At 39.6% G+C, this 22,990-nt stretch overlaps 1 protein-coding gene across 1 annotated transcript; it reads left to right on the top strand.

Annotated features, from left to right (window-relative positions):
- The first annotated feature begins 2,599 nt into the window (after positions 1-2,599).
- Positions 2,600-19,130, top strand: LOC308057080 (protein FAM240B-like). Its single transcript, XM_080373263.1, has 3 exons — positions 2,600-5,794; positions 12,573-12,717; positions 14,026-19,130. Exons 1-3 carry the CDS (start codon positions 5,650-5,652, stop codon positions 14,102-14,104), a joined length of 369 nt encoding a protein of 122 aa, XP_080229389.1. The 5' UTR covers positions 2,600-5,649; the 3' UTR covers positions 14,105-19,130.
- Positions 19,131-22,990: the final 3,860 nt, after the last annotated feature.

The raw sequence follows: 22,990 nt of genomic DNA, 5'->3' as shown, positions 1-22,990 counted from the left end.
GACATCAGATAATACATTTTATTAAGGTACTTTGCATACTTGCTAGATATATAATGGCTCTTTAGATTTATTTGATTGGTATGTTTGACGCATTAAACATTTTAAAATTTCATCAGCAATCCATGTGTACACAAAAAGCAAGGAAATAATTTAGTCTGCTTTTGTTCAGAAAAATGTCCCTAGCCAATGCAATGTATTATTTTGGGGGTTTTATTACATTTGAAATCACTGTGGTGCTCTTGCAACAACTATGGACAAAAAATTCAGTTCTTGGTGCGTAATATTAGGCATTTAAATCCATACTTAAGAAGTGGTCTAAGTGGTCTAATTGGCCATAGCACTCACACTTAAAAGTACTTACCATCTATACTAATTTGCATTAGCTATAGGAAGGAATGAAAAAGAATAGGAGCAGAAAAACATTCCTATTTGCTTTTATCCATCCTTCATGTTTGGCTGTTTCACAGCTGGTAGATCTTTGTCTCCAAACTATTTACCTAGCTGGTCTTGCAACTAAAGGAGCAGAGCTTTTGCAGTGGTCTGAATGCCCATGTCTGCTACTATGTAATGGCCCAGGCCATTCCCTGCTGTCATGAATATGTGATCTTAATCTGCCATGACTTAAATCTTACTTAACACATAGCTGGTACCTTTGTAATCTTGCTAGCAATCTTTGCTCACTGAGAATTGATTTAGTCAGAGACTTTTATAATGGTAGCTTCTAAGAGCTAATGGTTGGTTTGGGTCTCAGTGTTTACATGAAACTTGTTGGTGACAGCCTTTCACATCTGACATTACTTTTCATTACTGGATTGAGTGTAAGAGTTAAAATCAGAGCTCTTTCCAGTAAGCACACATATGAGACAGAATGGGCCCTGAGATCTCACATTCAGGTCTCGAGCCATCCAGAATAAAGTCTGGGCTGTCTTTTTAATACTAAATGATAGAGCCTTAACAGGAGCCAAGAAGCAGAAAAACAAAGTCTGCTTCTAGTTTGGTTAATTGGCCATAATAAAGCACAGTAAGGCAGCACAGAGGTGCCCCAAGATGTAACGCAGTCACATCTCACATCACTTTCCTCTGATACACTGGTAGAAGGAAAGTGAGTACATCTATGTGCATCTATTCTGGGTACTTGGCTGAGTTTTAATTGAGTTAAAACTGGGGTTCAGCTGGGGTACAGCTACACCAACCCCTGATGCATTTACACTACCACAATTTACAATTTATGTGGTAATTTACAATTACAACAGATTTATTCATAACCAAATTTTAAAAGCAAAGAGGGATGTATAGCAACCTTAATCACCCTTCTTCTTACCTTACCTTCCTCCCAAGTAAAGTTGTTCAAACTAATCCAAAGCTGATCTTGAGGAAAACTTGAGCTTCCATGAAGAAAAGAGTGAAGCAGTATTTGCCTCTGTCACAGGCACAGAAAGGTCAGATGCTTAAGTTCTGATAAATATTAAAAGAAGATAAAAAGCCAATGCAATTAATATGCTGCCTTAACACTCTGCTTCCCAATCATCAAAGTATCTGACATCGTCCCATGGAAATTAATACCAATAGCAAAATCTCTGTGGACGTTCATTAATCTTCCAGCAGCAAGTCTGAAGTCTCCAACAGCTTCAGTTCATACCATTTGACTGAAGCACCTCAAGTTTGGCTATATAGGGAGCATAAAGTTATAAAAAGACACTGAAGACTGCGTTACCTGCTGAAATATTGTCCTCTCTCCATGGTTTGTATGGAAGTAGAACAGCCCCAACCCCAGTTCAAACAGTATGTGCACTGGAGCATGCTCTGCACTGGCTGATTTTAACAGGGGATCAAAACCCTCTTTCCTGCACTCATTAAATTGATGCCTCAGGGTGTCTAGAGCAATTGAGTTCCTAACTCCAGTGACATAGTAAGATGGAAAAACATTCAGGCTAAATTTGCAGGCAAATGCAACACATCGTCTTGTGTGGCCTTTCTGGACAGGTCCCTATAGAAGTTCATTTGATGTGGACTTTACGGTAGTTTGAAACACATGGAAATGCTGAGAGAGAGCAGGTGACACCAGCAGCAGCCTTTTCCTTTCTTTGTAGCAGAATTCCCCCCTGCAGTGCAAGGAGCCAGGCTAATTACACTTCCATGGGAAAGCATCTGTGTATCTAGCAGCTCCAGCAGATAAATTTCAGCCTGATGCAATTTAAACTGCCTGAAAACTTTACATTCCTGGAAAAATAGGATCATGAAAAAGCTGCAGGCAGGCAACTAACAAGAGAATTACCGAGAGGTACCAATGGATCTTACATATCTAATTTTTCTGTTCTGTATCACAAAGGCAATATCACGATTGCAATAAACACTAAACGACCTCTATAAATGTTTCAGATGTCATGTAAGTGGTGTCAATAAGAAATTTCATTTGGCTAATAAAAGACGTCAGTTCTTCAATTTGCTGCTTTACTGACCTTGAGACTGTCCTATAAGAGGTATTACAAAGAAAACAATTATGTGTCATAGACATGGATAAAGTGATGTATGCACCATCCAGAATGCACTCAGAGGAAAAATCCAGGGTACATAACAGGTATTTTTGCGTATAAAGTGGAATTCCAGTCCCTACTTAATCCTGAATTTTTTTCTGTTATTTAAAAAAGTCCCTGATGCTTTCTCACTGCCCAGTCCAAGGCTCAGCCCAAGAGAGGAAAAATGGTTTTGAAAACCGTGGTGAAATTAATTGACCCATTCAGTTTTCCAGGAATTACAATTTTTGCCATATACTTTAATCCAACAATCAGTGTCATATCCAGCAGGCAGGGCTAGAAATTTCTAAGCAGACTTGTTTTCTCCAGATGCATTTTCAAAGGTGCCCACACAGCATAGTAGGGTTCAAACCAATGCATGTGAAGCAAGGAAATGGAAACGTCGTCGGCCCTCTGCACAGATGCTCAGCATCAGCTGCAGGACAATCCATTGAGCAACCCCCTGCCTGCTGTCTCACTCTGGAGTACTAGACCAATAAAGGACCCAGTCTGATGGTTTTCAAAGGCAGATTCTAAAAACCTCGCACTGTAAATATTTACAGAAGCATCAACACCAGTTATCAACCAACTTTCATGGGAAGATGAAAAACCAATCAGGCTCTTACCTACGGAGTCATCTGCTTCATTCTGGAATTTATGAAACTTGGAGAGGGCTGATAAAACTGTTGTTACCAGTGCTGCTCCTGGACCAGGGAGGACAAGCTCCAGGAGGGACCCTCTTCAAACACTTTCTAACTTCCATTGCATCAATCAATAATGAGAAGGATGTGAATATCACATGCACAGTGACTGCAGAAGGCACCCCAACAACATGGTACATTATCTGCTTTAAAAACTTACCTCCCTGGATTTTATTTTCTCTAACATCTAGGAGAAAAGAGTTATGGCATGTTTACTTAATTAGCAAGTTCTTGTAGATTTTGCATAATGTCTTCTCCTTTCACTTCCTCTTCTTTAGCATCAGATGTAAGAACACACACAGAAGGAAGGGTCCAGACTGAGAAAATACAAGCAGAATATACCGGGATTATTTGTGTAAGAGTAAGAGTTGGTTGCTGCTTTTATTTCTGACTCTCCTACACAAGAAGAACAGCGCACAGCCAGAACACTGAGGCAGAATTTGATCACTGCAGATAAGTAACACCTCAGACCCTCCAAAGGTTTACACTTTGTTAGCCATTTTACAGATTCTTTTGTGGTCCCTGCTAATGACATTAGGCTAATAACGTTAAGCAGGTGTTTACAAGAATTTTTGCAAACTAGAGATGAGTGCTGTCATACATGCAGGTTGTGTTAAGCAGCTCTGACATTTGCTTATGAAGTAAACGAAGGTTAAGGTGCTCAAACAGCCTAAATAATTTTCACTGCATAAAAGCTTACTTGACAGCTGCATTGCTTTTGATGGTAACCTATGTCTTTCCAGTCACCTGACTGTTTCTTTAGACATGGGTAGTCCAGCAGAGTACTAGTTCTGTCCAGGATTTCTGGATGCTGGGTATCCGTTAATCTTGTATGAGAGGCTGCTATGAATGCACAGATGAATTATTCGTTGTAAATACAGTCAGTGTGTATCATGCAAGATGTATCTAATCTACTGCTGATGATCAGTGTATGTGCAATGTCTGTCACATTTTGGCTGTGCTTTATATAGGGCATCTAATCTGCACCAATGCAGAAATGTCCATGCATCTAGAGCATATCAGACCAGAAATACATATTGTGGTCTGATGAAGCCTGGACACTGAAGTCCCGTCCTAAAATAAGACATTTGCAAATGTTTAGAGAAGGCATTGCCTACATGATAACATTAAAAAAAAAAAAAAAAAACTCCTCTGATTTATAGTAAATTTAGCTAGATGTGTTTAGAGAGAAGGGGAAGTTACTCAAACTCTGAATCAAATAGCAAGGAAGCATTTATGCTGCTCTGCAGCACTGCTGCTGTATCAAGCCTGGGTACCAACCTATCTTCATAATGCTGTATTATTTTAATATTCACCTAGCAGATCTTATCTGCTTGTGATTTCCAAACACAGCCAGAGTTTGATCTGGTTTTCCAAAAACGGAGGAATCAACTTTACCTATGATTTTTTTTTCAATGCCATGTGTGAATCTAGGATCAAAAGACCACATTACCTTTTTTATTATCATATGGGTAGAGGGAAGAGTTAATTTTTGTGGTTTCATACAGTATGAGATGGGACAACACATTGAAGAAAACTACTATCCTAATGCTTTGAAGGAGTTAAACAAACTGACCGGTATTTTGAAGAGCTGAAATTTTCCTTTACAAACAAAGGCTGCAGCTGCTAGGTTTTACTCAGGGTTTTCTGCTGTAAAGCTGACTGCAGAATAAATAAATAAATAAATACAAATTACAGAAAACATCCATCTAATGGCTGCTGCTTTAGCTACTTGGGGTCTGAAAAATTACAACAAAGGAAGATTAAAATAATCAGCAATGGTATAAATACTACTTAAGCCAGCAGTCACATATGGCGTATTAGCAATGTATATGGATTTAATGAAAACTGAGATCAGTGCATACATCTGTCATCAACCAAACCCACAATATATTTTCTCGAGAAAATGAAATGTAATGATACAAATGTTCAGCCGTAATAGAGTTATAACAACTCTAAACGGTAAAACTAGTGCTGGTTTAATGCATTTTGTCGGCTAATGTTAACCAAACAGACAATTCCTATGACGATTGCCTTGAAGATAACAGATTGTGTGATAGGTCATAATCAAGCACACATCCTTAGATTAACAGCTCCAGAGTACTGCATACTTCTGTAAGTCACCCTGTAATGCAAAACCAAGCGTGATCTGTTACACCATTTCAACCTCCATTACAGCTAAGACAGTAGTGTGGAATTTTTCAAGCTTCACAGGAGGAATATTAAAATGGATAATACTAGTACGTGTTTTAAAGAAAATCCTCAGCACTTGCCAAGTCATGCTCTCTGAGGTATCTGCCAGTGTGGGAGGGATGCATGCTCTCATAGGGGCCTGTGTTTCATGGTCATCTCAGGCAGGGGGCTGCAAAGTTCATTAAATGATCTTATCTCACTGCTGGTTCTGTTCAAAATAACCTTGATATGATGAAGGATTTATGTTACCCCCTCTCCAAATAAAAAGTACTGAGGGATGCATTTCATTACTGCCCTGTGACACTGGAGAAGCCAGGGCTGCAGTAGTAATATTCCTCATTTGTGTCACAAAGAGGATTTCTTTCCAGGAAGAGCCCAACTCCAAAGGTAAGTAAGAATTTGTTTTTTGTGGTTAGATTTTCATAATAATGTCAACAAGAAATGTGTTTCTTCTCTAACTTTAATTCTCACAAAAGTATATTCTAGGAAAGATGAGAGCGTGAGGAAAATGCCAGGGAAGAGTGCCCAGTTTAGCAGCATTCTAAGGAAGCTGAGTAGCATTGATACAGAAAAAATATTCATGAGCAATTTCCATGCCACAACCCTGGATAAAATACCAGGAGATGCGGCTGTACATTCTCAACTGATGGGCTAAAGGGTAGCCAAGGTTACAGACACACTGTTCACACAAAGGTTTTTTAACAGCAATTTGCTGCCGAAAGTTTTTTAATTTAGTGGTAGACATCTTCAAATGAATCAGGATCAGTTTCTTTTGTATGTTTTGTCAGAATCAGATGATTTAATGAAGAACCTGAGCCCTAGGCAGGATTTATTTTCTTTGATCCTAGACCACCAAGTCCTCCTGTACTTAAAAATAAAACAACAAAATAAACCATGTCCAAGATCCTTGACTAAAAAATATTAATTTATGCTATATACTTGATCTTATGAACTCAGCAGTTCATCGGATCATGTATCAAACGTATCTGGCAGTGGAGAAACTCTAGTGATCAGAAACAATATCTGCTCAGACAAGCAGACTACAGCCACTTTAAATACACCTTAGAGGTTGAAAGTTAAAATTCAGTAAGAGTTGGACAAATCTATGGAAAGCTCAAGAAAGGCACTTGGGCATTCTGTGTTGCACAATGCTTGCGAATGCCTGTTCTCCTGACACTTGCCTCTGTGTGACTGCCACCACAGTTCTGTTTCTGTGTGCCAGTGGAAGGAATGCAAGCAGCCACCATGGAGAGCCAGGCACAGGGAGTGGGAGAAGCTAAGGGAGCAGAGGGGCACTGAAAACATGCTTCAGAGAAAGTTTGGTGAGATTTGCTTGAGCGGTCGGGTAGAAATGCAGTTCCAGCAAGAAGTAGAGAGAGATTTTTCAGAGGGAGCGGGAGAGCCGGGGAAATCAGTCAGAAAGATGTTTGAAAGCAGAGGTGTGAGTCAGCCAGGTTAGGCTGGAGGGCTGCCATGGGGAGAAGCTCAATAGAGATGAAGGCAGAGAAGGAGAAAGTGAAGGGACATCTCCTGGAAGCCCTTGGCGGCAGGCTGAGGGAGGACAGTCAATGAGGAGCACAGAGTGAGAGCACGTATCTAAATAAATAAACAGGGAGCAGAACTAGGATAGCTGAATGGATGACCTGGAGGGAAATGAAACTGTTGATTCCTCAAGTGTTTTGCTCAAAAGGTTTTAAGAATTTTAACCCTCAGCCTGAGGACTGCTGAGGCCTCTGGTACAGAAAAGCAAGGCAGTGAATCAGTTCCCTCCAGTTCAATAATTCAATCATTCAGGTGTCTGGTATCCAGGGAACAGTGAAAACAGATAAAGAGAACTGAGGCCAAACAGATGAGGACAGAACAAAACACAGTACCTGGCATTCAAAGGCATTGAAACTGCCACTGTAGCAGCATGAGATGCAAAAACCACATAGCGGCCACAAGCCTTGCCTTAATACATTTCTCTGTCATAAACATATCATATGAGAAAAGATCCAAATTTTTAACAACTCAAAACATTTCGAGTACAGCTCTTCTCCAGTTTAGAAGAACAGACTGAGACCCATCAGCTTTTCACAGAAAAGTAATAACGAACTTTGGGTATTAGGAACAAGGAGAATGATTGAACAGAGACTACTGCATAGTGCCTGAGTGCAAACATTTTAACTTGCACGTTAAAATTACTTAACCTGCATGTTAGACTTTATTAGCTAGATGCACACCTGTAACTCATGCACTCAGGTAACTCCTACTAGTATTGCTCAGTCACATGTCAGTATCATTGTCATTTTCACAAACAGAAAATTCCCATTGTGTGGAAAAGTCCAATTAATCTGATTGGAGTTTATATGCAAAGAACAACCTCCTGACTGCGCACACATCCTAGTAAAAGCACACACTTCAAATTCTGCCAAGCTAGGAAATTCTTCTGGCAGAGTAAATCACTTGCCTAGAATTCCTTTATTTCATTGCAATCTCCAGACAGGGCTGTTTACAAAAGCATAGATTGATAGTAATGCCAAAGTGCAAATGGAAAGAGAACAGTGCAGTATACATGCAAAGCCACATATCTTTGCTGATGAGACACTCTCATGAATTTTCGAAAGAGATCAGCACAGTGTTGGGGACCTTCTTGCACCAGAAGACTATACTAGCCTTCTCCGATCCCCAGGCTGGTGCTGCAGGTCAGCTCCAACAGGTGCAGCTCTGTACCTGTGCACCAGTGAGGCAGTCAGAAAGAGCTGTGAGAAACCTCTCATGTTGCTCACAAGCAGCACTGAGGCTCAGGGTGTTCATGACATAGATTGCACCATGTGACCTGCCACACAAACTGAAAGGTACAGGGGGTTAAAATAAAGTGCTTTCTTCTTCCCCAGAAGAGTTTTACCCAGGGTCTGAAGACCTAAGTTAGACTTGAAACTGGTGTGCTTTCCCAGGCAGGATTTCAAAGCAAACCTCAATCAGCCCTTTGAGATGTGAATTGCTGCCAGGTGCAGAAGCAAAAGATAAATGATATATCCAAGATGCAAGGAAAAAAGAGGGAAATCATGGCTGAGATTACTAGTCTCATTTTCTAAAATCAAAGCAGATTTCTTAATGTTTTGAAGTCAAATATCAGCCTTTGCATCAACAGTCTATTCTCCTGTACATTGTGCAATTTTATATTAATCCAATGCATTTATATAATAAGCACAGTCACCAAGCAAGGACCATGAAAAGGCAGATGAATAAAATAGTACTGTATTATTTCTAGGAAGAAGCGTAACACTCTGAAAACTCTGACCAATTGTGCTATGCAAGAAGCACAAGAAGGGGAAAAACCAGCTTTTCTGACTTGTGTAGATGCTTTATAAATTTAAAACCTAGTTAAACTAACATTCAAATTAAAATAAAATCATGTTCTGATACAGGAAAAAAAACACATGCTTTTCTTTATATACCATTTTCTAGCTAAGAAATGTGTGACTTCCAGTTCTATGAAATGGTGTGTTTCTTCTGGTGGTAATGTTTTCTCATAGAATCAATAAGATCCACCCTCAAACCATGGATTTTTTTACTCACAAAAAAGTCAAGATGTCACATTGAATTGATCTTACTTTCCTCTTTTTTTCTACCAACATAATTCTTGAGTTCTGGATAACAGTGCTAGTGTCACATCTTCCCTGCCTTTGTAAGATCATCTTTAGCAAATTGGGTCTAAATAATATCAACCTGCTCCAAAATTATTAAATATAAAAATAAACAATCATCTTCATCTTGTGTAGGACAAAGTCTTCCTAGCGTTTATGCAGCTATTCCTTTTGTTTGAAAGCAGCTACATTTGTTATCCAGCTTGCAACCAGGGCCCTGTCAAAGATGATTACCAGAAAGAAGCTCTTGTTATTGTCCTCTTGAAGGATTGCCACTGGAGGCTTAAATGACGCTTCATTTAGTCCTAGCCGTTGCAGGGTAGTTTAAGTCAGACCTAACTGCAAGATCTATAAAAGTGCTATTACAAGTGCCTATATGCTTTAACAGTATATTTCTGCCCAGCTGTTGTCCTATACATAGAGATTATTTGTTTAGGCTACTTTGGAGGCTGCTTCCATGAAGTCTTTTTTATTCTTCTCTTTCCCTGTTAAATAAAGTCCCTTTTGCTGCTTCAAATGAGGTTCGAAGGCATGAAAATAAACTGTATCCAGGTGATAACTCCTTGTGCAAAGCCACAATACAGGCTTAAATCCTATTACTCCATTCTGAAAAAAGCTGAAGTAGGAGGGGAAAATACAGTGTTTCCACCACTGAGAAGATTTTAGCTCAAAAACTTTGTCTTAGGGCAAGTGAAATACTGACAGACTGGGTTTGATATCCTTGATTGCCCATACAACCCTGAAGGTCTACGACAACGGTTTTAAAATGGATGGCAGGATGGAGATGAATTCAAACACCTATGCACACAGTGTTCAGGCAAAGGAAACCAGGTGGGTTATTTTAGCAGAGTTATTGTGCAGTTCCTACGATCACTGTGTGAACAGGCTCAAATAAAGGGTTTGAAATAAAAGGTAATTTAGGGTAGAATGATTCTATAGTTCAGAGAAGCAAATGCTGGTGCATTAACACACTGGTGCTTATCAAGGATGTACGAGGATCAGTAAATAATGATGCAGAAATTCTAAGTTCAGTTGCTTTGATACATATTTGAGTGTTCTCCAGTATTAGAGGGAAGGAAAATAAAGAGGAAGATTAAGGGCTGAGTAAGAGACAATTCAGCACCAAGGCATCCATACATTAACACAAAATAAAAGGTTAGGAAAGAAGGACAGGCTCAGACAATGTTTTTAGTGTGCAGAAGCAAGCACACACAAAGAAAATTCCACAATAATACACAAAGCACTAATTCACACCCCTACCCAAAAGAAATATCAACACCTCAGCCAAACCTGTAATGTTTAGTGCTATACACACTTTTAGTCTCAACGGGGTTCTAACAGTCTTCTAAATACTGCTGGCACCAGGTGTAAAGTGAGTAACAATAAAAAAATTCTGAACTTTTCTTTTACTGGGTTTAAAACTTTTTTCTTGGGATTTTCTGCTGTAGGGAGGGGTGTTGGACAGATACATATATACAATACATTCAAGGCAGCACCAAGAACAAATGCAATCGAACCAGGAGGCGAAGTATTTAAAACAAGTAAAGGATATGTGTGTTCTGAAATTGTATACTTGAGCTCAGTCATACCTTGTGGCAATGAGTTCGATAACTTTGACTTATTCAGAAGAGGTATTCACCCTCATATATACAGAAAAGACACATCACCAGTATGTTAAACAGGAATTCATAATCCATAATCTTTCAGAAGGATCAAGTTCTTATGCTTTGGAATCCCTTCTGATTAAAGAAAACAGAAGACATTATTTCCTGGCAGTTTATTTTGAAGCCTCAGGAATATCTGGGAATTTCGCTTGCTGCACTTCAGCAATATTGTTATTCTCAGAGATTAACTCCTGGAATGGAAAGTCCATTAGTTTGACCCAAATGGTTGTTACCACATCTTTTTCATATATTTTTAGATAACAACTCCCGGTACACAAGAAGTTTAAAAGGGTAGTGACTGTTGTCTGGGAACAGAGATTTGGGTTGGCAATGATATATATGGGGATATTTAGACTACATATGCTTTATGAAAAGACCTACTTGTATTAAGAGAACTTTTGACCTCGAATTGGTTATCCCCTACCACAGATGGAGGTGTTCAGCTGTACTTGCAGTTCATATTACAGACTGATGCCAACACTTATTTATACAGTTATAATTTGCATAGAACCTGAAAAACATGCTCAGTAAATCTCTTCTGCAGAAGTCAGGCTCAGATACTGGTCTTCTATCATTTGGATGTCATGAGGAGGTTTTACAGGAAACCAGAGGGTAGTCACAGGGAAATCCCAACAAGAAAGGGACCACTTTAAAAGGGCTGCTTTTGCTCTATTTATATGCACATTATAATAACTTTTATATTACATTAAAAGTCTTTATAATGTGTCTCTCAGTTTTTCACAAAACAGCCAAATCTCCAAAAGAAATTATGTAAAGATTACCAGTTCCCAGTTTTGCTTTTATTATGATGCCTGGCAGGGGAATGGCAGCAATTTCTTCAAGCTTTTCCAAGCTAGCCTTGAGGGTCTTGTTTACTAGATCTCCATGGCTCTGATTAAAATAAATTACAAATAATTGCCATGAATTCAAATAACGCATGAGAGGGCCCTAAATACTTGCTAAAAAAATTAAATGTTCTGGAAAATATTATAATGGCATGTTCAATGCAAAACCACACAGTAATTTGAGAGGCAGCATAGATATACTCATTCCATATTTAATGAAGTTTTGAAACTGTATGATTTTCTGGCTGTAATGTGAGATACATGGACTTGACTGTTAGCCCATGAAGAGTCATCCTGAGTAAGATATTCTTTTCCTAGGAAAAGATTCACTCTAAAATTCACTTTTAAGAGGACATTAAACGAAGGGGGAGTTACAGAGTGGGAATTGATATATAAATACATCCAGTGAGTTTGCTCTCTTTTGAAAATTGCAGAAGAGGGAGAAATATTTAATAAGCAAGGGGACCTTTGTAAGTCAGCATCTTACAAAATTATGTACATACTTTTATACATATACATTTTCCTCATTCCCAAATAAAGCTAAGGTAAGCATTATAATGACTAACAGCAAATCACCAGACCTCTTTTTCTTCATTGTTCTAGTCTTAATCTACAATGGTCCCTTTATCATTTTATAGACATGAAAACAGAGAGGAACAATCCCATTAGATCTGGTAATTTTTATATTTCCCTTCCATTTTTTACTACAGTAAAAGGTACCTTAATCATTAGGCTAAAGAATACAACAGAACTGTACTGCATTATGAGCTTAAAGATCACAGGCAGATGGAGGTGAGAGATATTTGAGGTGAACAAGTAAGAATTCATATCACTGCAGACAGCGTATCCTCAAGTGTTAGAGGTAGAAATTAAAAGCTTGGTGAGTCATGTTATCCTGATCTTACAAAAGAGAAACTGTGTGACCCTAACACTTTGAAAATCCAAAATAGCAGAAGTGTGCTTTATCCATGCAAACAGATGAGGAACCAATAACTTGTCATATGGTTCTTTCAAATTTCTCCTTTAGAGAAAATGAATAGCCAATATATACGTCATGAAGTCCGGGGATGTGAAACCAGTGACCTGAGGAACTTCTGGGAAAAGACTATTGAACAACAAACTCGGTATCTGCAAATTGAAAAAGAACGTCAGCAAAAAAGTGCTCTGACAAAGTGCGTAGTTTGTGTCTGGAAAGGTTATTTGAGTTTGGATTGTAATTCTTTTTTAAAGAAAAGTGATACCTATATTTAAGTCATGCAATGAAAGCTGAAAGTATTTTTTTTACATTTTTAGAAAATAATAAAGCTTTCCAAATTTACGTGTTAATGCTAATGTGTCTAAGCTATGGCTTCATGGGACAGAGACTAACTCACACTTGTTCCATAAATGGGTCCAAAATGTGGAACTTTCTGAAGTTATCAAGACAACATCTAGCAATGCAGGCTTGCCTTGAATGTCAAGGCTTATGTTCACAGCAGAGATAGCACAGATGTGTGCCTGGCCCACCTTCTTTCTCTGTGGCCTTGTTTTAGATTTAATTAATTAAGGTGGCCTAACTTCAGTATGGTAAAACCATAATAAAACAGACAGTCCAAGTATGCTAACTGACCAAGGCAACCATCATCCATAGCCATATTTACCTCATCAGTCATATTTACCCCAAAGAGAAAGGCCAGTATGTGGCAACATCGGTACAGTTTTATTTCACATGCAGTCTCCATAAGTTGAAGGTGCATGCAAAGATGGCTATTTTGGCTTGAGATCATTCAAGGAGCAAGCATTTTTTCACAATCTCCCTCATACACCTCTTTGGAATAGATGTTTGACAACATAAGAGCAAGGATGGCCTTGCATTAATAACCATGAATGAAGGAACACTGGAATTAGTCAGTCCCTAGCATGTTTTACCCATTTATAACTAACCTGGTTTCAACACCTGAACTCCTCAGCTATGAAATTCCTGTCTTTTCTATTTGAGGCAGTCTTGCTGTGGTACCTAGATACTACCAAAGAGAAAACAAAGTGCCACCTATCACCTAAAGATGTCTACTATGTGTCTAAGAGAAGTTTCAACATGCATGGTGTTTCCAAGTCAAATAGTGCTCAGGAGCCTCTATGCAGTATGTTTTTTAAATGTATTTCTAAGAAGGAGGGGGACTGGGGAAATGTTGGGTGATGCTACCCAGCAGGTGGCAGCAGGCAATGTCCAGCGGAGATCACAAATCATTCCAGCACACAGAGAGGCACTTAAGAGAGAACACACTGGAGATTAAACGAACCACAAAGCTCAGGTGAGCCCTAATTGGAATTGAAGAGCTGGTCCTGAAGTGCCATCCAGCAAAGCACTCTGAAGGGGCAGGGCAGTTTGCATGAGAACTGGGAAAAAACACCAAAGGATAGCACCGATGGGAAACATGAGAAGTATAAACATGGTCCCTGTAAAAATATAGGAACAAACTGATCTGTGTTTCTGTCCTTAGGCTCAGAAATGAATGGATGGAGAGGCTGGAAAAAAGGATAAAGATGTTGAGGACCCAACCTGAAGACCCATCTAGTTGAAGATCCCACACTTCACATGTTTGGGGGAGAAAGAATTTTATTTTTTTTTTGTAGGAAAGTATGATGGTGTGATGCAAAAGCTGAGTCAACTTTACTTTGTGACTTAAAGGAGCTATAATTAATTAGCTGTCATTGTTAGAAGTTTCATATGTGAAATCTCTGTTGCTGCTTTTAAAATTATGTACCCATCCCTTCATTCCATACATGGACACTGAAATACTCTGAAGTCTTCAAGACTAATAAATCATGGTTCACTGAGCTGTAGATACCTGGAAAAAGTTTAGTTACACACTTAGTGCTCAGCAAAATAATTTCCGTGACATTTAAGTTTCTGTGTAGACTGCTTGTAATCTAATGAAGTTATTTTCTTTCAAAATTGTTTAAAAGTAGTTGAGGGTTTGTTTGTTTGTTTTTTTAACACAGCAGAACCCAGCTCAGACTAAGGAAGAGGGGACATGTACAAACAATGCCATCACATCTGAGATCACTAGTGGAGCCAAATTTGGTGGGAGTTACAGATCCTGGATGCCGTATTAAAAGTCTGTGAAGTTATTAGTATGTATCCTGAGAAATAGGCTCTGTGAGAAACCAACAAGAGTTGCTTAATTAGTTAACCCACATTAGTTAACTTGAAATACTGTATCAGCAAAGACAAAGCAACTTGAAGTTTTGAGGCTTCTTCTGGTACCTGACCTGGCTTGTCTACAGCTGGAGTGGTATCTCTGTTTCACAGAGCAGCTTGATGCATTTTTACAGTTGTCTGTCATCATGAGTAACAAGCACACTTTTTCCTTTAACACTTTTTCCCTCTCAGACCCAGTGTATAGTCCTTAACAATCAGTACCTTCAGAAGCATGGCAGGTTTCCTCTCCCCCATTTGCCATCAGTCAAAAATGTTTCTCTTTCCCTTCCTAATGCTTCATTAGGAAACGTGGCATTTCCTCCAAGAGTATCAAAGCATTTCAATGGGCTGGTGTAATAGAATTGCTTGCTTTTTAGGGTGACTGCTTTGTTGCCACCAGAATGCTTGGGGTAAAATTGATTGGTTTGAGCATGCCAAAAACCTCTTCCCTCAATTGCTTAACCTTTTAATCCCTTTTTATAAGACTGTTTCACTACTTCTCTGGTAATTTATATCATTTCAGAAAGAAGATTTGAGTTGCCAGTGGGGTGAGAAGAGAACAGCGGAAGGGTTTGGGGTTTTAAAATATTTAGACCATCTGTTCTTTTTAAAGCAAAACAAAGATTTTAAGTGCTAATTTTTCTTTCTTTATCCATCACCTTTTAAATCCAATTTTGTGTGTCCCAAGGTCAACCCAAATCTATTACAGGAATTTAAACATGTAAATAATGTTTGGAAAGCCTGAGAAATCCATGAAAGCCTGAAAAATAGACAGCCTTGGAACGTGTACTCAGAAATCAAGGCATCAGCAAATATGTCACCAAACTTGAGAGCAGAATTTGCCTGCCAGCTGACAAAAGCTGCTAAACTCATGTTCTTCAGTTGATTCTTTTTTGTAAGCAATTTTAAAAGTAACACAAACTGGGAATATGCAGGATAACAGTATAATTACAATAGAGCTATGCTTTAATAAACAATCACCAGGTAGATACACAACTTAATATTGGGATTTAGTAAAAACTAGATTTCTTTGAAAATGCCAGTTCACACACTTCAATTCTCCCATCATCTGTCTGTGCCTTCTGCTTTCTGAAGCTCCTAAACTCCATTGTGAAACAGCATTGATTTTTACAACATTTTGGCTGACATAGAGCTTGAACTGAGTTAAGGGAAACATTTTGCATCCCCTCATTCATTGTGCAAGTGACTGCACAAGGTGCAATACAAAGGGAATCAGAGCTGATAGATTTTAAAAGTGAAAGAGGTACTCCTGAAACAAGGGTTTTTTTGCATTTTACATAGTTATGATCTTTCTTCTCTTCTTCTTTTCTTCTCATGAAGTAAGACAGAATGAGGAAAATCCATGGAGAGCCAAGAAAAGACATGCCAGGAAGTGACTCCCGTCTGAGTCCCTCATTGCACATCTCATATGGTTACATCACTTAAGAGTGCTTTGGAATAGGTCCCTATCAACATAGGACACCCCAAAATCATCTCTTTAAAATGATAAAAAGGAACTTGCTTTTTTATGGACTGCATCTATTCCAGCCCAGGGCCAAGAGGAGTTCTGAAAATATATTTCTAGAATTAAGCCACTTTTCTTCTGAGCTTTGCAGTTTCACCTTTAGTGTCTAGATAAATTATTTCAGGCTCAGGTTCCTCAGCATTAGATTCAGGACTTTGGGCCATGTAATCTTTATTTATCTAAGTGCTAGCAACATGTTTTGATACAAAAGCCACCACTTTTGTAGAGGTAATCTACCTCGGAGTTTTGTAATTTACCACCAAAAAAAGAATACATATCCACAGAAATAAATATAATCTAGAGTCAATCAGCAAAAATAGTGTGATAGCATTAAAATTCAAATCTAAATGTCAAGAAACAATCTTAATCAGAAGTTGGAGCAAACTCCAAGATGAAAATGGTTCCGGCAATTTGAAAACACAAAAATATAAATCTTTAATTTAAGTTGAAGGTCATAAGAGAAATGAAAAGGAGACAAAAAAAAGTAAAGTACAATTTCTGTGAGACTTGGAAATAAGCCATAATGTTATAAAAAGGAGTAGAGAAACCTGACTGTAGCATTAGAAAAGTCATCAGCTAAAACCTGATAAAATCAGCTGGGTTTTATAAAATCATTATGGTTAGAGAGGGTGCTTTGATGATCTTCAGACTATTTTTCACCAATATGCAGTTTTGGAATGTAGTATTCAGTTAAACAGGTTAACATCAGTAACTCAAATATTTATAAAATAGCTGCTTGAAAAAACACTTCATTTCTAATGATTTTTTCTATCCATATTTTCACACAGGTTTTGAGTATAGCAGCAAGATATTTTGAGTTATGCTAATCTGATTTTATTAGCTTTTGTAATTAAAGTGTAGTAGATACTTGCTTATCTTCCTACCTTTCACTATTTTACCACTTCTTTGCTTCATCCTGTCACTAAGTAGCAAAAGAATGCATGTTGTTTTCTCATTACGAATGCATGGTACGGAGCATTTTGAAAAAGCCTGCAACAGTGACAAAAGTAAAATGTAGTCAAGTTTTACCATCCTCAGAAGGTAAAACACTAAAGAATCTGGACCCAAGTCCTTTTAAACAATATTTATGGGAAGTATATTGCATGTTAGCACAAGAGCAACAGACACTACATTTTAGCCATAGAAATGATTATTCTAGCATGTGGATAAGGGCTGACAGCTGTGAAGAATGGTTCTGTCAGAAACTTAACAGACTTCTTAGCAGTTTAGCCCAAACTGTGACAGCTTAAATACAGTTCTTTGCTCAGTACTCCTTTCTGACCAGTGTCTTTGTCTAACCAAGGAGCTCCTCTCTGGAGCTTTCTAATTAAGAAGTGAATAAGCATAACTCAGCCACTGTGACCAGGTTTTGAATTTGAACTGATACAAGTTGGGCAAAAGGTTAGATGCCTTCCTGGTAAGATGGTAGAGATAAATCAGGGACATGGTTCAGGTATACCCAGCTGAAGCTCCCACAGCTGCCACAGCAGTTTCTGCAGTGAAGCCTGTCCTGCAGCCCAGTGCAGGATCACCCAGCAGACTGTCTTCAGTGTGACACCCAAAAGTTATGTGTTCCCTGCTGCACAACTACTTCATGTCCATGCAGCTATGCCTCTGGGCTTCTGGCCACATTCACTGAAGAGGAGACTGATCTATTGGCCAATTCTGCAGTGCCTGAAGTTGTTAGTACTGAAATAAACCCACCATACAATACCAAGTTCACCTACCATATTCTGTGTTTAGTGTAGCATTAAGCACAGATAAGTTATTTTGCACTGTAGAAAAGCCTACTTGCTACCTCCAAGATTTTGATCCCATGATACATAAGCAATATGAGAGATAACCCCAGCCACACACAGCTCACTGTGTAAAGAGGACAAAAACAGTGGAGGAGGAGCGGAAAGGTGGGCCAAAGACAAAGGTCAGGGAAGAGCCTTGGAGTGTGGGCTAGGTAAGAAGTCAAGGTCCAGTTGCTCCAGACAGCTGATGTGATCCATGTACACAGTAGCTGTGCTCCAGCTGCAACAGAAATCCATACCTAGCTCATTCTAATAAACATGTGTGAAAAATAAAAACATCCTGAACCAATTCATGGAAAGTGCCATAACTGTGGCAAAATACAGCACATGTTGAGAGAACTGCTACTTATGTAACTGGATTCTCACTGTAAAATTTTGAGGGTAATGAAGAGTCAGATGCCACTGGGATGCCAGATTCATTAAGAGAACAGGGAGATGATCATTGAGTCTGGAGAAACAGGATAGGTATCTCTGGGGAGGGAAGTCAGAGAAGACGAAGAAGAGGTAATGTCTTAAACTGAAAGGGTTTTGAACAGATTCATTTGAAGGCCTAACATTGATTACAGGTTTCACTGTTTTGAACTCACCCTCTCCCCTTTCCGTGTTACACATGGAGCCTCTCCCAGACGTCACTGCTAGTATTAGCTCAGCACATGCACGTAAACCACACATGATCTGCAGCGAATGCTCAGTGGAAGTCACATTAGAGTAGATCTGGGCCTAAGTCATGGTGTTGTATGAGCCTTTCTACACTCACATCAGACATTTCACCATGCTAAAAGCTGCAACCACCCTCTTATCCCATACAGCGGACACAGTTTGGGTCAAACTGACATATCCCACAAGCAAGACCAATAAGAGAGTCTTGAAGTTTCAAGATTGATGAGGAATGCTCATATCCATTATGAAGTATGTCAAAATATAGGTAGCTTTTGCAATGACCTCTGAATTTACAGGGCAGAATTTAACTCCCTTGGGCTGAGAAGTCTATTCTGAAAGTGGCCCTGTGGGTCACAGCAACAGCTGCTATCAATACAGACTAGGGGATGAATGGGTTGAGAGCACCCCTGTGGAGAAAGACTTGGGGATACTGGGGAATGGAAAATTGGATGTGAGCCAACAATGTGCATTTGCAGTTCATAAAGCAAATCGTATCCTAGGTTCCATAAAAAGGAGCGTGTCCAGCAGGTCAAGGGGGGTGATTCTCCCCCTCTACTCCAACCTTGTGAGACATCACCTGGGGACCCAGATCTGGGATCCTCAGTACAAGAAAGACATGGACCTGTTAGAGCAGGTGCAGAGGAGGGCCACAAAAATGGTCAGAGCACTTTTTCTATGGAGAGAGGCTGACAGATCTGCGGCTTTTAAGCCTGGAGAAGAGAAAACTCCAGGGAGACTTTATTGCAGCTTTTCAATTTATAAAAGGGGGCTTATGAGGAAGATGGAGGGAGACTTTCTTCCACAGTCTGTAGTGACAGGACAAGAGCTAACAGTCTGAAACTGAAAGAGGATAGACTTAGACTGGACAGGGAGGAAATTTTTTATCATCAGGGTGGTGATACACTGGACCAGGTTTCCCAGAGAAGCTGTGCATGCCCCTTCATTGGATATGCTCAAGGTCAGGTTGGATGAGGCTTTGAGCAACATGATACAGTGAAAGATATCCCTGCCCATGGCAAGGGGGATGGGCTAGATTAAAGGTCCCTTCCAATCCAAACATATGAATCTGTAACTCTGTGATTTCCTGATTCTATAATGAGAGCAAGGACAGCACAGGGCCTGCAGTAAGAAGGGAAAATCAAATGAGAGTGACCGAAGACATGTTCTGTCTGAGAGCCTCTAGAGAAGACAGCTGTGATACACCAAGCTCACAGCTCTTTAGGTTGATGCCTTACATTTGCAGGGCACTTCTCTGTTGGCAACATGCCACCTGCAGCTGTTGGTAGGCATTTGGAGAGTTAGCCCAGTACAGGAACAGCTTATAAAGTGCAGTCACAGGATACCCTACTTACATCTTCTTACTCTTCTATCAACACAACCTACTTTTTGCTAATATGATACCCTCAACTTATCCTACACTTCTGCAATTCATCCTGCTTTTAGGATAGATATTACTAATGTGAGCACTCCCAGAGCATTCCTCACAAAGAAAAAACTCCCTCAACTTTTTATTCTCCTCTGCAAGCATTTTATTGTTAGTGAGCACAGTGTGCAAGATCTTGGTTGCTGCTGCTTTAGAAGCACTGAGCCTTTCCCAGAGGCTTCTTTTTATTCCCACCTCACTCCTTGCACATATTTCTTTTTATAATCTCACCACTCTTCTGTCCCAGAGGATTCAGTGCAGTAGACCTGGCATGAGAGCTCACCGGTAAAGTTTACTCTGAGATTTGAGTACTTTGTATTTGTGACCCTTTGCCCCTTTTCTGCTTTGGGAAGGAGAAAGAACAAATCCACCAAACAGTCTAATAGTGACCTGCCAACATTCACTGTAGAAAATAGAGCTTGTTTTGAACTGTAAAACTGGTGGAGAATTTTCAGGCACTGACTCCAACTGCTTTAAATGCACATAGTATCTCTAAAACCAGGAAGCGGTCACCAAGTGTTTAAACAGTTTTTCTTCTCCTTATCCCAGGATGAGAGTTAATACCAAATTCTATCCCAGAACAAATTTTTATGAAGAAGTAATAAAGCCCTTTGAAACTAGGGGATTATAATATAAATGCTGACATAGCCTTACCCATGGACAGGAAAAAACAGTGCCAGTATAATTATTGAATATAACCTATAATCTTCATGGTGCTCTAAATCAAAAGGAAAATGAGAGGCTTTGCATAATGCTGAAAATCTATGAGGGCTTTGATGTTGCTCTAATCCTACACTACCTGATATTTCATTTGATTCCCAAGCAATGTGAATGAAACTTCATGTGGCATTTAAGATTATTTTAATTAGGAAGGTTAGAGCAGAAATCAGCTGGGCCGGGGGGGGGAGGGGGGGGGGGGGAGGGATGGGGACATGACACACCAACGTATTCTCTGTTTGACTTGATTTACCTGGATTAAATGATGTTGTCCGAATATCTGATATGTCTCATGATCTAGTTCATGTTTTAAAGGGAAAGTGTAAAGGTATGGGAAATTATCAGGTAGTCTATTGAAAAAGAAAAGCAAACAGAAATCAGCTCATCTAATCCTTACATTGTTTGCAGGTTATTAATAGGCAATGTTACACTGAAGGCCAGATCCTGGGATAACCTTTTTACTCACAGAGTGCAGCTTCAAAGGTAAGGATCAGCTGCACCAAAAGAGCAATGGGACTCTTGCGGGTTGCTGAATGGTGCCATTAACTGTACCAGCTGCCACCCCAAAAAGGAGTTCTGACAATGGTTCCTCAGTGGTTACTAGAGCTACGCACATATAGATTTGTGTACCAAAATGATACCAAAAGCCCTAAGCACTGTTATTTGGCCCTCAACAACAACAGTCCAAAAGCAGTTGTATTAAGAAGAACTAGCAAGTCAGAAATACCAGGGCTTTTTTTAGAGCCCTTGGGGACCTAATGACCTGTGGGAATAGAGAGACCCTTTAACCCAGCTGATACACAGTGTAAAGAGGAGCAGCTGAGCTCACGAGAGCAGCACAGCCCAGGCCCTTGACACACAAGAAAGCCTGCTTGCTCCATGCCCACCTCAGCCCCCACGTCTTTTGTGTATTGCAGAGTTCTCAAGGACAGCTTTGCTCTAATCCTTAAGGTTTCACTCCTCTGAATGGAAATCTTGGAGGGCCAAGAGACAGGGCTTTTCCTGAAGATTCCTCAACACAAGCTCACAGGGCAATCCATGGTCTGCAATTTAACAAATAAGTGAGCAAACACGAGCAGCTCATAGCCCCACTCCTAGCCATAAGCTGTGCCCTCCCCTCTAGCTGAGGAGGCTGCGCAGTGAAGCGAGTCATAGAACCCATCCAGCTGAAATAAACAGATACACACATATTTTTGCTTGGGTGGTTTTCAACTAGATCTGCTCCCTGATCTTATTCTCTCCCTGCTCATGCACTTGTACAGGAGACAGGGGGATGCCAGAAGCTTGGGTGATGGAGAGAGGAGCTGCGTAAAGCATTCATCCTGGCTATTTAAGACAGCCTTCATTCTGCCCATGTCTGAGCTATTTAACATGCTATCTCCCCAGCCTGTTTGAATGCAAAAGCATTTCATTAGTAACTGCTCTAAATGGTTTAAAAAAAAAATATCCAAGCCACCAAACAGTAACATACACCTAAAATTGAGATAGTGATTTTCATTAACAGGTCTCAGAGCATTTAAAGAGGAGACTTCTTACATAATTCTTTCACTGATAGGGAAAATATGGCAGGGAACTGCTGTGTTTTAGGGCACATAACTGGCTAGTGCTGGATCTTGGTTATAATCCCAGCTCTGTGCATCAGTCCAGCCCCCTATCTGCCAGAAAACGCTCCCTGTTTGCCAAACAAAATCAAAATGCACCCAAGTAAAAAAAATATTGCAAACTTTTACTATGCGTGGCTTTGGTTCATTCATAAATTGCATGTACCAGTACTATGATTTACTCCATTCCTTGTTTTCCAGAAAACAATACTGTCTATCACAATCACACAAATAGCAAACCTGTCCTGGACAAGTTCTTCTGTTCTCTTTAAAGCCATGTTTCATTCCCATGCTTAGGTGGGGGAGAAACACCCTTTTCCCATTGTTGTTTTGTGATCTAACCCCTCCAGAATTTTTGGGCAAAGCAACTAAAAAAGACAAATCCTGCATGTATACAACACGGAGTTTAACAATCCTTTATGAAAATTAATCCAGCCTGAATTTTTTGAAGACTGTCTATAGAACTGCTTGCACAGAAGCTCTTCATTTCAGGCATCTTCTGTACAAAGAATTCATTCATCCAACATATGTTCACATTA

Source organism: Falco punctatus, assembly GCF_963210335.1.
Source record: "Falco punctatus genome assembly, chromosome: Z".
NCBI classification, from domain to species: domain Eukaryota; kingdom Metazoa; phylum Chordata; class Aves; order Falconiformes; family Falconidae; genus Falco; species Falco punctatus.
This window is presented reverse-complemented; position numbering and strand designations above follow the sequence as displayed.

What these genes read in the sequence shown, in the direction of transcription:
- LOC308057080 (XM_080373263.1), top strand. Translation starts at nt 5,650, where the DNA reads ATGTTACCCCCTCTCCAAATAAAAAGTACTGAGGGATGCATTTCATTA. An exon ending in GGAAGAGCCCAACTCCAAAG is followed by an intron (nt 5,795 to 12,572) that starts GTAAGTAAGAAT and finishes TTTCTCCTTTAG; the next exon opens with AGAAAATGAATAGCCAATAT. An exon ending in CAAAAAAGTGCTCTGACAAA is followed by an intron (nt 12,718 to 14,025) that starts GTGCGTAGTTTG and finishes TTCTGTCCTTAG; the next exon opens with GCTCAGAAATGAATGGATGG.